Genomic DNA, 17,792 nt, shown 5'->3' on the forward strand with positions numbered 1-17,792 from the left:
AAAATCTCCAAGATCCTTAGCAAGTGAAAGAGGCAGGAATCACAAGGATGGGGAGAGCATAATCCAATTTATATGCATAAAACAGGAGCAAATATACATGTTTAGGAAGGAGATACACTAAGGTGTTTGGGAAGGATGCATCAACTACAAACAGATACTGCATAGGGGAAGAAAACACTGGGTTGGCATTTCAAGGACTTAACCTTTCATACCTTTTGGTACCATTTCAATTATTTTACCATGTGTATGTGTTAATTTTAGTTTAAAACAGAGATTAGGCAAAGCTAACAGCTTCTACGCCACTGCCATCCTTGACACCAGCAATTATTGTTTTAAGAGGGTAAGCTTTATTTTCACGACCAACTTAATGCCTAGCATTCATGCGTGTATTTTCTTAACCCAAAGGACAACCAAGATGGATCGTCCAGTGAAGGAATCTTTGTATCCAAGATAGTTGACAGTGGGCCGGCAGCCAAGGACGGAGGCCTGCAAATTCATGACAGGATTATTGAGGTATGTGAACACTGGCCAGCATCTCCGAATACTGGCATCCGTCTCCGGCCGGCTCAGCGTGAGATGTGCAGTGGGGGAGGGAGGCCTAAACTGGTAGATGGTTGGGCAGGAGGCAGAATTTCCAATTGTGTGGGACCAGATCGAGTGTTGATTGCCTTGATGTTATGTTTTTGTTTATATTGAATATAGAGAAGCCAGATTATGAGTGGCATGTTCATGATTTGGCTCTTTGCAGGCAGCCGTGCATCTGTTCGTATGCTTCGGTTACAGCTCTCTGTGAAAGCCGTTGGAGAGCTGTGTGGTAGTTGGAACCAGATGAACAGTCCCTGGAGTGCCAATTGTGTCCCTGTTCATACTGGTTACTGGGGCATAATGGTCAGCTTTGGAGTCCTCCTCATGTCCTCTGAGCACATAGAACAGTTATTTCTACAAATTACAGATGCAGTGTCCTCTACCTATCTGTGTCCTCTTTGCCTGTGGTCGGTTTGTACAACTTGACCGTCCAGGGATAAGCAGGCAGAAGTTGACATGTGGGGTAGTTACCCCCATCATCGCTGACTTCATCATTTTCAATTCTTCACTCAGCATTTTAAACTTCTGTATGGCATGTTTATAGATTGGCACTGGGGGAGGTAGATCTCTCGGCCCCGTCATACAAGATTTTGGAATGGGGTCACACTGTGGTCTAGGGTGCTCTGCATTGCTGAAAGGATTATTCATTGCCTTCTTACATGGGCTCTTGTTGCAAAGTTTGGTACAAATGACTCTCTTTTGGCCATTCTGATTGCTCTTTTGATGGGTAAATACATGGGCTAAAATTGTTGGATCTCCTGCATGGAAAAAATTAAATATGAGACTCCAAGATGATATGTTGAATGCCATAAGAAACTCACCCATGGGCCACTAGCCACAATACAGCACATTAAATCGGAAACTGGAAAAACTGCACTGATACCACTGGGTGTTTCTTATTCCAAACACATTTGCACAGTGTCTGTATTTCTTAAGTATTTTCACGGCCCATTTCAAAACCTTGGACCACGTGGGAACTCTGACCGTGAGAGAAGCTGTGAGTGAGGTTCACGTAACCCACTGGAATGCAGCCACATGCTTCTCCTGGGGAAGGAGTGTTGGGAAGACAGAGCAAAGTCTCCCCTCTCCAGTCTCTTCTGGATCCATCCTGAGGTGTGCAGAGCGGTATACTTTAGGATAATTTACATCACAGGAAAATATACCATTAAATCTCATGAGGAAACAGATGGAACAAGTTAGTGGATAAGAGTCACATTTCTGAGGGTGTGGCTGCAGTGCGGTAACTTACACATCGTAAGGATCCCTGGCTTTGGTTTTGTTTTAAGGACATTATTATTAGCTGCCCATTGGCTTTTTGAAGGGTTCTTAGACCTGGAGCTCTTCTGCTGCGTGCTTCAGGGTCAGTCTCTGTACTTCCCAGGTTGGGAAAGTGGATTTTCCCTGACAGGAATTTGCTTGGGCAACAGGGCTTTCTCAAGAGCTCAAATGCATACTTACTCTTTTTTTTTTTTTTTTTTTGAGAGAGAGAGAGAATACATTTTCTGAGACTATTGTTCAAAAAAGATAAGTACAGCTTCTGTTGCCAAGGGTTCCGTGGAATAGCCAGTTTCTCTAAGTAATGGAATTTCATTGCTCTTATGTTTTGCAAATGAGAAATCTACAGCTGGGCAGGATTTTCTCTTGGCAGAGGGTGATCTGTATTTGAAATGTCCAGCACAGTTTCTGGTAAGTCACATTCTCCCTTTGGACAGTATATAAAATATTAATCATGTCCCAGTGTGGGGATAGAAATGAGGATGATCACAATACACAAACAATGTATGTCTGATTGCAGTTGACACGCCGTGCCTTCCTCAGTTAAAGTCTAATCTCTTCTGACATGATACAGTGATTCCCATGACTGAGAAGTATGTTCTCTGGTTCACCTTGTCTGCATCTGAGTTTATTACCAGGCATGAATTTGATTATTTTAAGTGTGCGTATGTGTTTCATCACTGAGAAGAGTCACGGGCTTTCTAGATTTCCACCAGATTTCTTCCTTTTCAGGGGAGTGGACAAACTACCAGCAGACGTTCCCCGTAAGAACTTTATTTGTGCAAAGGGGTGCTTATGCTGAATCCAGAGAGACTTAGGAAATCTCCTCCTTACTGAGCTTTCACTGGATGCTCTGCTTCCACTGCTGGCTGCTCCCTGAGACCGGAACAGCAGTCCCCAAGTATATCAGAAGCAGGCCCAGTCTCTTTGTTTCTTTAAACAAATATTGGAAATGCCACCAATACTATCATGAAATCAAGTTCATAAATAATATTTATATACATAGATATCTCATTGCAGAGCCTATGTACTGTAATGTAGCAGAAAAGTAGAGGAAGACAGTTTATAATACAACTCTCTATCCGTATGTCAGTGCGGGGGCACAGCGACATCAGAAGACCCTGTGATACCGCCGGCTGCTTGCACCTCCTCGCAGACTCGCTGTCGTGCTGCAGCCGAGGAAGCTGCCGGGGCAGGTGGGTGGGGCTGGTGACTCAGGCACCGTGAGCGGCTTCCCCACTCATGATTCGATTCCCCATGGGGGTGAACAGATAGTGGTTAAATTCTGGCACAGCAAAGTACACTCTTTCTTTGATTTGCACACTTGGGTGTATTTTTTTAAATTGTGGTAAAACATACCTAACATAAAAGTTACCATTTTAACCACTTTTAAAGACACCTTCCAGGGGCATTAAGCACATGCACACTTGTGCAGCCATCCCCACCTTCCATCTCCAGAACTTTTTCATCTTCTCAAACTGAAGCTGTACCCATTAAACAACCCTACTCCCCCTACCACCCGTTCCTGGCAGCCACCCCTCCACTTTCTGTCTCTCACGTAAGTGGAGTCATACAGGGTCTGTTTTTGTGTCTGGCTCATTTCACTTAGCCTGGTGTCCTCCAGGTTCACCCACGTGTGGCTGGTGTCTGACTTTCCTTCCTTTTTAAGGCTGAGTACTTTCCCACTACATATATAGATGCATATGCCACGTTGTGTTTATCTTTTATCCATTGATGGACACTTGGGTTGCTTCCACCTGTGGACTGTTGTGAATAATACCGATATGAACATAGGTATGCAATATTTGTATAGTTAAAGTGCAAAAGAAAAAGAAAACCCTTGGTGTTTATATGCAAAGCAAGTTAATGTCTACACTGTAATTATAAAAAGTGTGTTATTTTACCTTCATGAATGTCTCACAGGGTTCAGGAGACATTGTGCTGGAAGCAGAGTAAGTCTCCGTTGCCTGGGACTCTGTGCATTGTAGGACTTCTGGCATCCCTGGTCCCTACCCCAGTCATTGTAACAATGAAGAACGTCCCGCAGATCTCCAGCACTAATTCCAGGAGTGATGGGGCACCAGGGAGAACCTTATGTAAGGCAAGTTGCTCAGAAACAAAGCTGTCCACATTCCCTGCTTCCAGCCTGAGTGCCAAGTGAGAGCCCACCACTCGGTGTCCTGCCTGGGGGCTCCCAAGACCTGAGCTGGCCTGTCCTGGAATTGTGCCTGGGAATCTTGGGCTGCCTAAGATCAAGTGCCCTCCTGGCCTGTGTATCTGTGATTCTGGAGCCCATGCTCTCCGCTGGCATCATGTTCCCCATAGGCCCCGGGTCATGACGTACAGACTGTTGTGTCCATCCTCCCTCATATCTGGTACTGAGAAAACAGCAAGTGCCAGTGTATTCCATGTTTGCTTCTGATTTTTTGTGTCTTATCCATGGCCTTACTTAGGAGCTGCCCCAGGCCCTTTTCACAACCTCTGATCCCACCTTTGATTGTGTATACTTACCTCCTTTTTAGAAAATGCAATTTAATTTCATAGCACAGTACCTTTTGTTCTCAATATAAACCAGAAATACCCTAGGAGTTTTTGTGTTTCTGTTCAGAGCCTACTCTCTGACCTCCCTTTTGAAGATAATGCAATGCTCCTTAACACCACCAGATTTATTAAAGGAACTATGCTTTTATTCAAACAGTTTGAAACCTTTGGAAAAATCTCAGTGCCCCCCAAGTGTGGTATAAGCAGGTTTTGTCACAAACATATCACCTTTCTCTGTGATCTCCATAATCTACCCTGGACCAGTCACAATCAACCCAATTCTGTAAGTTATTTGGGAGACAGCAAAAAGTGAAAAATCACATGTGGTCAATATTACCCACAAAAATCCCTTAGGGAGGTGCCATGTGGGGAGCATACCATCTCTCCATCAGTCCAGCCAGCTGGTTTCCCCAGTGTTGGGCTGTTGCACTGTTTCCTCAGTCAACTACCATATGAGGTATTGGATTTGTTATGCAAATCCCTCATTGGGCCAAGTGCTCCTCCAGAGAAAAGCCCAGGGAAACATAGACCTACAAGAAAGTAGCAAATGCACTTTGAGGTCTGTGCTATCAATATATTAATTTCCCTTTCCAATTATTTTTATCCACATGGCTTGCATGTAAGTTAAACAACCAGCTGACCCAACTCCATGGAAATTCTTTCTCAAAGATTTACAGAGGCCATCCACATTTATTTATTTTTTGCCAATCTTTAAGTTTCTTGGGTTGAAGATTTGAGCTCATTTTTGTGTTGTGCTAGCCTCTCATTTGGTGGTGAATGAATTTCTGTAACAGTTGTCTGAGTTAAATGTAATGTCCTGTTCTGTTTTGAGATAGCAAATAAGATTCCCTGAATGTGGCAAAACTGGGAGACTTAAGCCCCTGATGCCAATAACCATAATTTTGCACAGTTTTCTGTAAATACGTGTTCATCTTGGAAGTGTTGCCATTTGAAGACCCAGGGACGTGATTGCAGAAGCCATGTAACCACAGCAGCTTTTGTGTAAATCAGTCATTCTGTTTTGTTTGCTCTAGATTTAGTTAGTCTGTCCTTGCTAACAAGGCTGGCTTATGGGTTGACTAGAAGGGATTAACAATGCCTTCCATCCCAGAGCCAGCTGGAATGTTTATTTTTAAAAAAAGGAATCAAAGATTTTATTCCTTTCCTTGTAACTTTTTATTTTGACATACTTTCAGACTTAGATAAGTGAATTCCTGTACTGTCTTTACCCAGATTCCCCAAATATTAGCATTGACTACATTTACTTCATCCTTTTCTCTCTCTACTCTTTACTCCTAAATGCAATAGTATGTGTTTTTTAGGAAGATGACATTCTCTTACATAACTATAGTGCAGTTATCTAAATCAGAAAATAAATATTGGTAGCATCTACAGAATTTATTCTGATTTCATTAATATCTCTATAATGTCCTTTAGAGCAAGAGAAAATTCCAGATGATAGGGTTTATTTAGTTTTCTCATTTCTTTAGTGTCCTTTGTGTCCTTCACTTGAGAGCAGTTCTCAGCTTTATCTTGCTACTCATGTCTTTGTGTCTCTCATGTAGAGTGTCTCTCAATTTGTGTTAGTCGGGTTTTTCCTCCTGAGTATGGATTCAGGTCATACATTTTGGGCAGGAATACTACACAAATGATACCAAGTGTATCATGTCATGAGCCACATGGTGTCAGTTTGTCCCTTTATTAATGATGTTAACTGGGACCACTTGGTTAAAGGCATATCTGCCAAGTTTCTCCACTTTAAAGGTAGTGTTTTCTCCTTTATCTTGTATCTTGTGGAAGGATATTTTGAGGCTATGTGAATATCCTGCTGTCCTCAATCTTTCATACACAGACAGGTTTAATGTCCACATATGGCTTTTACTTGACTCAATTATTAATATGATGGTTGACAAATGGTGCTTTTCTAACTGCATTCCTTCTATATTTACTAGTTGGCTTTTCACTCGCCACCCCATCCATTTTTATCTACCTATCTACCTGCATCTATTATCCATCCATTCATCTATCTATTTTAGTTTAGACTCATGGATTCTTATAATTTGGTGGTCACATGGGCCAGTTTTGGCCAAAAGAAGCTCTTTTAATCAGGTACCTCTATTGTCTTGACATTTTCTAATCATCTTTGAGCAGTCCCTTTCTGCACACAGGATGTTCCAGGCTCATCTTGCACTCTTCGCCCTAGCTCTAGAATCAGGTTCTTTTCCTGGTAGCTCGAGCTCCATTTAGCAAACAGTGGTGTTTAGAAACCAAAATACGGGTCCTAGTGTGATCATTATGACTGGGGTTTTATTTATGCACTCTCAGAAGAAAGAGCTAGAAAATATAAATATACACATATAAAAACACAACATTAGCAACAAGAACACACACTTCTCCATCTATTTCTCTATTCATCCTTCTGTACATATTGAAGTCTACACCTGTATCAATACTTCCACTTCCAAACCAAGTCTAGATGGTTAATTTTATCCTTCCTTTTTAAGTACTTCTAAATCCTAGAAGAGTCCCTTTTGAAGTGGTGATGGATGTGCTCTTCTCCTTTGAATCAAATCTCTCGTTTTGCTTAGATGTTGTCAGTGAATTAAAACTTGCTGATGAAAACTATGTAAAGTATTTCCATATTATGTTTTGTTTGGTTTTAGAGGAAAAAATATGCTGTAGACTAAACAGATGATTTTATAATTACATTTTCCTTTTCGTTTTAAGGGTAAGAAAGGTTCAGTATCTCTCATGTAACTATATGCAGGAAACTTACTATTGCTAAACAGACACAGATATGCACATTTTGGGGTAATTGTAGAAATAAACACACAAGGTTAGACTGCTGTCCTCTGCAGTGACTGACACCCATTGATCATATGCAGCAGAGGAGAGTAAAGAATTCTGTGGCAGTTACTCTCTGGGGAGTAAAACCTGATCATATGAATTAGAAATTTCTAGCTATTGCATCAGCTACCCAATTCTGTTTTGATGAAAGAGACTGGGTATGATTCAAGCTGTGTTGAGAAGTCTGTTGTGTACAAAAAAGAAGCAGGTCTTAGAGTTCAGCACTTAGTAATAGACTCCAACCATCCACTTCTAGAAGCAGAGACTTGAGTTTCATCTTACATACCAATTTCAATGGGTTGACAGTGTGGTAACCCTGAATTAATGATGTGCGAGGATTCTGTGGCCATGTCTGGATTGAGTGGGGATGAGCATGGTAAATGTGGTAGACATTTAGCAATGTCTCCCATGGGCACAGGAGCAGAGGGGTGACATTCTGGTTACATATTTGCCATCTCTGTATGGATTCATTTAAGTGACGTATTGGAATGACTGCATTGTCATCTAGAGGTAATGATTAGCCTTTCATTGGCATAGTGTGTACTCCATAATAACATATCAGTCTTTTTGGTCCCCACATGTAAGATAAAGTGAACACTTTCTATTGTGCCTTGTTTTTCCCTTCCTCCTGCCCCTCTGTTTAGCCACTCTTACCACTTTAATCTTACCTGAATAGTCAGTACTACTGCAATTGAAGATCCTGGTGAACTTACATAATGTTCTTCTAAAATGCAGCTGGCTTCCTTAGTATGAGAAGGTACGTGTTTGGGGGGGAGAGAGCCCTGAGATCAGAGACCCAGGTTTGAGTTTCTCCCCAGGTACTCACTCTGTGGTCTTGGTATCCAAAGCACTGAGCTTCAGTTTCTTCATCTCTAAAATGTGAAGAGCTGTCCTTTCTGCCCTGCCTGTCACGCTCTGTGAGTGGATCAGGGAGATGATGGAGGTCAAAGGATGTTTACTGCTAAAGGCAAATGCGAAGAATTGTTTTTTTCCAATTAGAATTTTAGGGTCTGATACAAGAATTTAAATGCCAAAGCTAAGTATGGAAGTTAGCAAAATACTTCTCAAATCTGTTTTCCTCTTGTTATGTGTTTTAGCAAGAATGTAGGGCTGCTGTAGGATAATTGAAAAAACCCTGACCTATTTGAGAGAGAGGTACTTCCAAAGTTAACAGTGGGACCGTTTCAAACCAAATATCATCTCTTTGCTCCCTGGTTGCCTTAAAAAAAAAAAATTTCTAATGGCTGATGTATGGACTTGGTGATATTTATCTCTATTACTGTTATTTTTCTTATTGTTTTGCTATTTAAACTAGCTTTTCCGTGAACGTCTTTGTAACAGACCTCACTGCACTCCAGCCAGAGGAACATGCAAGTCAAGTGAAGCATGGAAACCTGTGGTGTGATGCAATTTGTTTATTTTAAAGCATTTATGTATATTGGTCTGTTCATAGGAAAACTTCTCTGAGCTAATAAACATTTATAGTTACTATAGTTACTTTGTCGAGTGGGGTTATGGGGGTGGACTTTAAATTTTAAAAGTCACATTTTTGTAATGTTGGAATTCTCCAGAGAGGTTGAGTATTATTTAGTAATCCAGAAAGTGGTAAAGGTGAAACGTGTGAGGAGTTAGAAGTTTCTTTTGAATTTTAAATATCACAAGGCTGACTCCTGCTTGTATGTTCCCTTTAAAACATGAGTTGGCATTCTCATTTCTAAAGGTTCATAGCATATGATCTCCCAGGTATGGAAATGTGTGAGCAGCTCACGCCGGAACTCTGGAATCAGGGTGTCAGACGCCCCTCTTTGGCAGAGCATGTCCCTCCCCCCTCCCTCCCAAGGCTCCATGCGAATTTAGTGTTCACTTTGTGTTGACACTGTGTACCTTTGTGGGAGTGCTGGCCCGCAGCAGTTTTAAATCTACCCGTCACGGTCATCCCTTGATAAAATGATTAAATTAGATCATCCACAAAATATTTTCAAATCAAGAATAAATCTTGAGTGACTGGTGTCCCCATGAAATTTTTCCAATAAAGATTAGGTGAAAAACATTAAGTTTGGGTCATTTCCCAAATACGGTGAAACAGCAAACTGTTCAAAACAGCACAGATAGGAAACAGTTTATATTGTCATCTTCTTTACACAGGATAGATATCTAAGACACTTGTCTTTAAGTATGGGTGTTTTGAGAACCACAACCCCTGTCTATTTTTAAGAAATTAAGTTTCAGTCTTTCTGTCTGTTGCTGTAAGACAAAAAGAGCTAGATGCACTTCTGTGGAATTTGGAAGGTATACTTGGGATGTTCTGACTTAAATTATGAACTATGAAGTGCATGTAAAAGTAGCTTGTCAGGGAGCCACGAGAGGAATAGGTTGATACTGTTTTGGAAACAAACTAAGCACAGCATAAAGGTGCCTGTCCAAGAGGAGGGACCGTTGAATTAGGAACTGTCAGCGGGAGTTGCAAGTGGGAACACTCGGGGCTGATCGGCGGCTCCAGGCACTGATTCGCAGTTGTGCCACTTGCATGGGGAGCTCTGAATACCTGAGGGTGGGAAGCTGCAGTGGCACGATTTCATCTAACGATGAGTAATGATTCCCGGCATCGCAGGGGAGGGCGGCTGGTTCGGAGTTTGTGTGCCTCGGGGCCCCCAGCAGACCTCGGCCTTTGGCCCTGTGTTTGTCTATGTTGATGGTCATTAGAACTGCAGAGGGGCTGGGCCCCACCCCTTTTCTCCTGAGGGTGGCCCTCCCTGCTGCCTTTTTGGATGTTTTGATTCTCTTAATCTCCATCTTTCATCACTTACCCTTTGCCTGCTAGTTCTAGTGAGTCATCTGACAGCCCTCAGGAATCAGGAGCGCAGAAAGCCTGAGAAGGTTTGGTTTCATGGCCACCCCCTCCACCTCCCGTCAGTCTGTTGTAAAAATGAGCTAAATAGATAAATATTTTATTTTTTCGATATTTGGAGACACTCTGGGCTGGAACAAAATTGAGACTGGCAGTCCCTAATCAAAGAAGACAGTTTTGTTCTCTTCATGGAATGACTGTTGCTGGGAAATTTATGTTTCCAGACATGTTAGTTTGAGAATTCATTAGCCAAACACATGCAGCTCATATCCCCCAAATTATTAGGTATTTATTAAAAAATTTGGGAGGAGGATGACTTTTTTTATATTTTATATAAATGTGTGTGTGTGTGTGTGTGTGTGTGTGTGTGTGTGTACATACAGTGAATATACATAGACACAGGGATCTCTGGTTGTGGCCTGTTGAGAATCTTCATGTTGAGTTCTTAGGATAATAGTGGAAGAGAAACCACTAGCAGGCATGCATTAGATGCCTTGAGTTCTCCCTGATATGAGGTAGATCAGGATCAGTAGAGAACTAATTTGTGGCTAGTGGCTGTGGAGAGTTTACATTAAGACTAGTGTATAGCAGAAGATAAATGACTGGGGTGATGAGAAGGACAGTATAGGGAGTGGTTAAGACTCATGGGCTCTGGAATCAGGCCAGATTTTGAATTCTAGTTCTGCCACTTGCAAGCTTCCCAACCTTGGGCAAGCTTATCATCTCTGAGCATTGCTTTCTTCTGTCAAATATGGACACCATTACATACTTCATGAGGTTGTTCTTACAAAGACAATTATGTGTGTGGCCAAATACTGTAAATTTGGCCCCAGAATAAACACTCACCAGGTGGTTAGCTTTGTTTCCTGTGTTATATGGGGGTACTGGGCTGGAGGGACCCTCCTGCCAGCCAGTGCTTTGATGACCATTGAGTTTCACAGTTTCATAAACCTGAAGTTACAGCTATGAACAGAGCATTTTAACTTGTTTCAGATGTCCTTTTTAAAATTATTGGCCCTTTGAATCTGGATAGAGAAAGAGCTGTCACTTTCTAAGGCCATCTAAATCAAAATAATTGATCAATCAGGAGTAATTCTTAATTTACATGTTGGTGTAATGTAAAAAATTACAACATAGTTATTAATTGCATTATGTGCTGACTTAAGTGTTCTAAAAATACATAATCATGTGTTCACTATCAGTTTTTTTTTTTTTACTATCAGCTATTTTTGAAGTGCCAAACAGATTAAGATTTCCATTTTTCTGTTGACTCAGGAATATTGAGATTTTCTTGAAGTTTTGAAGAGTTTGTATTTCCTTGACAAAATCTTCCCTTTAATATTGCAAGTTACAGTTAATTTCTTTTTAGAGTGATTTTTTTATATCTTGGTATAAATGCAGTACACCAATGGAGCAAAACTGATAAATACAGTAAAGTATAAAGATGAAAATAGAAACCCTTAATGATAGTAAAAATTATCTTGATACAGACTTGGTCAGTTTTCTCCATCAGGAATGAATACAGTGGCCTATGTGCTGGATCTGATGGGAATGGAAATTGTGCATGAAATACATATTTTCATTACTTGTTCTAAGCTAGCTTAAATGAAATGGGAAGAGCTCAAGTAAAATAGGATTAAGCGTGATTTTGTTACAGCATTGTTATTAGATTTCTAAGGCTCTGCATCATTCTTTGAAATACTAAAGGAGTTAGTGTGCCTGTAAGAACCTTGGATGAAGTGATATTAATATATGATGGGGACTCAGAATAGAATTGCTGGTGATAAAGGAATTGTAGATGAGAGGAAATCAGCCAAGAAAAAATAATTCAACATACTTGTTTCAGAAGCGCAAAGCTGCTTAACATCAGTGGAGCAACATCTTAACTTTCTTTGGGGATTGAAAGGTGAGTTTAAAAACTGGAAAGAGCTGCTATTCCCTTTCCTTCTAAAGGACTAATGATGATGGTTACAGTGTTAGTGAAGGTTGTAATTTCTCCATTGAGCTGCCCTAGTCAGCATCTCAGTATCTAGAGAACTTACTTCTTTCAATGTATGAACAGCAGAGGGATAGTAGTCATACAGAGGAAGGGCATTAAATGCTGAGTCTGGTGGCATCATTTTCAGGGGAAAGTTGTCGTACTCTGGGTATTTGTGTTTCAATCAAGTTCTAAACCACACTTTAATTTTTATTAGCTCCAGTCCTTTAACTTACTATATTTTGACAAGTAAGATTTTTTAGATTGCATTAGAGCTTCTAAAAACTGTATGTGTATGTGTGACTCTCAGTATAAATATATATATGCATCTGTAAGTGACTGTGAATGCCTGAGGACAGAAGCACTTGGTTGACTTCATGTTAGTATCCTCGAGGTTTCGCCTTTATTTTGTATGACTGTTGTGTCTTACTAGAGACCAGCGATCAACTGGACGACGTTTTAGGCTGTTTGAATAGTCTGTTTAATATCCTCTGTTTATACTTTCCTAAACTGCGGAAGGAGACTCCTTTGGTGAGGTGGTGCTGTATAAAGTGGAGGCAAGGAAATCTTTGTTTCAACAAGGTGACTTAATTGTGAAGCATATTCATAGGTAAATTTAGGTTAATTTGCGTGATACGTTAAATTAAATGAAATGCAGAGAATCTCATTTGGTAAATTTATTATTAGATTTAGCAAACTTTACAAGGAATTAGACTAGTTCAGAGAAAAGAGACGTGGAAGCAAGTTGCTTTTCTATAGAAATGATCTTTTCCTTTCTCCGTTTGTTTGAAAGGCTGTATAAATGTTGTTCTTTGACATAATGGGAACATTAAACGCTTTCAATATGAGCTGTTCGTGACCTTTTGTTAAAATCGATCCCAGTTCTGAGTGATCTTTTAAAATTTAAGATAGTAGAGATTTAAGAAGAGAAAAATCCAATAGATTTCCTTTCATTCTGAATCAGCTTATTCCAGTCTTGATTATTAAGCATGGTGCATGTGACAAATACAAGCCAGAGGGTATAAAAACAACATCATACAATTGCCTGGGAGTACTGACATTTAAACTGTTTTAAGGTTACGCAAGGGAAGAAATTACTTCTTCTGATATACCTTGGATCAGGAGAGAAAATCCACCCTCATCCCCAGAAAATGAGCCTGAGGGACGGTCAGTGAGGCCTGATTAGCGTTTCACGCTGTGGAGCAAACCTAAACAAATACTTCTCAAACTGTATAGTCAGTCATGCACTTCCTGTTTGGGTTTTGCCATATACACACCACCTGTTTTTGTTAAATATTTAACATTTTCCTTAAAACAACATATTTTTTGTTTAACTTGAATTATTTTAAAAGGAATCGGTATGTCATGATTGTAAGTGGAAATTCATTTTCATGCGCTATAAATAGAAGGTAACAGTAAAAATAAATACAATAGAAGTGGAGAGCTGGTAAATTTTAGCTAGATACTGTTGCTTGCTGGAAGCTGATCCTGAGCCTTGTTTTCTGTTTAAGGGGAGACTTATGGGATCAGTAAGGAAGGTGACTGGGAGCAGGCCCTAAGAGCATCTTTGGGGTGCTGGTCTCACTATTTTCTTCGTCTGGGCAGTGGTTCATGAGTGTGCTCAGACCTCAAGATGTACACCTAAGATTTATCCACCTCCTGTATGCGTGTTACCAATTGATGAGGTTTTATTTTTAAGAAACGTGTTACAAACATTTAGGCCCAAACCGAATCTGTCCCCTGGATGCTATCAGACTTGTTGAAGATGAACAATGGAATGACTTGCTCATCCTCTTAATAGCATGGCCCTGAGCCACCTACAATACGGTCAAGTGTCCCTGACTTCATCTTGCCTACTGCAGCCATGTGCCCTCTAAGTAAATGCTTTGTGTAGCTACTTTGGTTTGCTGAGGAATGAAGGAGCTCTTACCATTAGCATCCACTGCACAGAGGAGTAATTCCATCATTGTTAAAGAATTTGAGAGGCAGAAAGGCAACTGTTAAAATCCTAGGCTAAAAATCAGGGAACCCATCTTTCATAAAGTTTTGTTTTTATATTTTTTTGAGTAACTATACTATCGTCACACATTCCAGTTACAGCTATTTATAATGTGCACAGTTGTCAACTTCTGCAACCTAAGTATAGACAGAAGAACTGCTTAAATAGTTCCTGATGCTAGACTGTTCTTCAGAAGAGTGTTTTGCAAACTTTTTTCAGTGCTGGCCTCCAGTAAGAAATCTATACAGCTGAGTTCAGCACTCACAAATATGAGTGGGGCTTGGTGTATATGCATAAAAATTGAAAGAATGTTCATGAGAGACATTTATCCTTACTACATGCAGTCTGGTGTTTCTGTCTTATTCTTTTTCTTTGAATGCTCTTTGCCACCTACTACGATGATTGCATGGCTCACTAAAGGGCAGCAGTCAACTGTTTGAAAATGTTCTGCATTTGAGGACAGAGCTGTACCTTCCATGTTGACAGCATGTTGTCTTTTTCTGATATCACACCCTGGAGTCTGTTGGATCCACTGATGGCACATCTAAGTCCCAGCCCCATGCCAAAGAAGAGAGTCAGATCTGATATTAAAATACATGACTGTGTTTGCAAAAATAAACTTCACTACCTGTCAACTTTTCACTTCTGAACTTCTCACCTGAGGCAAAATTCATGGGCTCTGCATGCCACCCAGAGAGGGGATGGCGGTAGTGGTCCCTTGCGTCGTAATGGACTCACCGTGAAGGGACCAAGGTCCAGCCTGTGGAAGCCTGCCTTGTTTCTAAGCACAGAGCTGTGGTGTGCAGGGCATATCCTCTCTCACCAGGAAGATTCTGTCTCTCTGATACTGGACATGGATGCTTTGTGTGGCCTGTGGTAGGAGTCCCTTCAAGAGTCTATGGAGAGGTTTTAATTATACCCATATTTCTGAATCCTGCATCTGTTGGGCCCTACTGGCAGGGTATCCCCCGAGGCGTGTAGTTCATTAGGGAAGGACCAGGAAGTGTCCTGCTTGAGTGCAGTGACCAGAGAGCGGGGACACATCGAGCTGTCTGTTGGCAGTGTTCCCAGCACCTAGCACCATGCCTGGTGCGGATTATTTGATCAGTAAACATCTGTTGCCTGACTTGGAAGTAGACGTTGATTCTCAATTTATGAGGGTAAGACTACAAAAGGTCTAACATTAGAATCATTAAAGGCAGATGACTGTGTGTCATGAGGTCTTGGGGACATTTGATACTTGACAACACCTCCCGCAGACAGGTGGAATATGCCAGCTGTCCACACAGGAATAGCAGTGGCTTAAAATAGACATCTCCTCTAGTGCCGGAGGGAATTTAGGACTAGCGTTCCTTTATTTGGAAGCAAGGGAGTAAATGGGCCTGCCAGACAGAAATTGTGAAGAAACCTTTTTTTAAAGGGAAATCTAAAGATGTCATAAGAAACACCAGGAGTTCAATTTGTGATCTGCCACATTGGGTTTTGTAAACCAAACTGACTCTGCATTTGTGAATTCCAGGCGTTCTGTTTGAGGCAAACATAGTCATGTTTCGCAGTCCGGCGGAGGGGGTAGTATTATTATTCCTGGTGAGCCCCTCATGTGAGATGGAGCGTAAGTTTCCTTCAGCAGTTGTCCTTCGTGCTTTTGGAGCTGCAGGCTTTACCGTGTTTAGGAAATATTTAACCTTGGTCCCCTCTTGTCTTCTTCTACCTCATTGACCTTGGTTGGGTTTCCTGTAGGACCCATTTTAGCTAAACTTAAAATCAATAAGAACTAAATTCTGGCAGATGCCTTCACTCACTTCTGTTTGGAGGATGCTCGTTTCTTCCACGGAGGTTGAGCCAGTATTGTTGCTGTGGAATTTTCATGTATGTTCTAGGAAATAATTCCTTTGCCGTAGTTGCTTGATCAAACCAAGTTGTCAGTGAAGCGATAAACCCCGGAGGAACTTTGTGAGGGCTTCTCTGGAAGGGAATGCAAATGAGAGCACTGACCCAGGCCCTGGGAAAGGCCTTTCCTGCTTCTTGCCCCAGACCGCACCCCAGGAGGGATTTAATGAGTCTAGATGATGTTTCAAGCCTAAAACAGATGTATCTTCCCTTTTTGCTGTTAAATTTCTGCCAAAATGTTTGAGATATTGTTCTGTGCTGAACTAGTGAAAAAAGGTGAAAAGCTGGAAATAGATAAATGTCCTCATAGCATTAATATTAAGCTAAAAACAACATGAATGTTGGTATAAATGAAGAACTCAGGTAGAAATTTCTTAATAGACATTTTCTAATCTCTTTTGTAATAACATTTGCTAATCGACACTTCAAAACGTGAATTCCTAAGCTTTAGAATCTTACTTTTTCCTTTAAACACTTGAGCCAAGAAAGGCAACTAAACTTGTTTACAGTTGGGCATTTGCTTATATGTTTATATGCCAACCAGCTTAAAACAGGCATGGTATCTCAAGTGGGGGCAGCCTGGACCTACAGGAAAGGAGTTTATTTTTTAAAAATCGGTTTTTTTTAAAGATTTTAAAAGGACACGATAAAAAATAATAATAACCATGCAGTTTCTCTCTCCTTTCAGAATATGGGATGGCAAAAATAATTCAAATGGACATTTTTTGAAATTAGTGATCTCTATTAAAGACATTGAAAGAATAGTGGTAGGCTCTATGCATAATTTGCCACTTTTGTTAACGTTTCTGTGAATTTGGATACATTGAATGTAACAGTTTGCTTTTGGCTTGCTTCCAGAACAGGAATGCACAATATTAATAATAAAATGCAATGTAGTGTTAGTCTTAGGGAGACTGCCATGAAATGTTGTTTCAGGACATCCCATTTTCACACTAGAATCTAAGCCAGAATAACTCTAGAGGAGTCAAAATACATGTTCCAAAGAATTCTATGAAAACAAAACAAGAAGCAGGGTTATTTTGTTAGTAATATTTTTTTTCTTCTAAATCAGTTTCCCTTTTATTTTCTCACATACACACACACACACACACACACACACACACACACACACACACACACACCACTAAATGGAGCACCAATTAAGAAATTAAAGTTGATAACTTCTGCTGGAAATATTGCCATTGTGTTAATTGAACAAAACATGTTCTTAGCGCTCAAGTTAAACTCCAGAGTGAAAGGGGTCTATCTGCCATTATCCTGTTCCCTGGGCGAAAGTGGTTCTTTTCTCTGTGTCTCCTTTTTCCCTTCCTTCCTCACTTTCACCTCACAGCAGGCAAGATGCTCCCATAACAAGGGTGCAGATTCCACTCATTAAGAGCACTGAAGCCCACCTTCAGGTTACAAAGGGCCTGCTTTTCTCCCCTTCAAATGTTTTCCCCCCATTTACTATGCTAGACAGAGGGAATGTCCTGGCCTTGTCAGCGAGAGAAAAGACCTGCCATGGCATTGGAAGTGAAAGCGTAAAGCTAATGGCTGACGGTTTAATGTTACAGACCACCTACGAGACAAAGCTAGAACTTGAGGCCTTTCAGATCTTTATGAAAACCAAAATGTCATTTTGATTTAATATAGGAGTACCAAAAGTGGTGGTAGACACATTTTTAAGTGTCTCTGGTTTTTGAAGATGTGAAATAAGTCGTTTTTCTCATGACATTAGGGATGCCTGTACATTTAATAAACTGGTCACAGGATTCCCACAATCAGAGCCCAGCATGAGCCCATTCATTCCATCATAAGATAATGAGGTA

The 17,792-nt window shown here is 40.7% G+C and overlaps 1 protein-coding gene across 1 annotated transcript in view; it reads left to right on the forward strand.

Annotated features, from left to right (window-relative positions):
• PDZRN3 (PDZ domain containing ring finger 3) overlaps window positions 1–17,792 on the forward strand; it is a 219,792-nt gene that overhangs the window by 20,147 nt on the left and 181,853 nt on the right. Inside the window, exon 3 of the mRNA XM_036878020.2 lies at window positions 406–513. Within this exon, the coding sequence (XP_036733915.2) occupies window positions 406–513 (108 nt within the window). The remainder of the gene's footprint in view (window positions 1–405; window positions 514–17,792) is intronic.

Source organism: Manis pentadactyla, chromosome 1 (genome assembly GCF_030020395.1).
Source record: "Manis pentadactyla isolate mManPen7 chromosome 1, mManPen7.hap1, whole genome shotgun sequence".
Lineage (NCBI taxonomy): Eukaryota > Metazoa > Chordata > Mammalia > Pholidota > Manidae > Manis > Manis pentadactyla.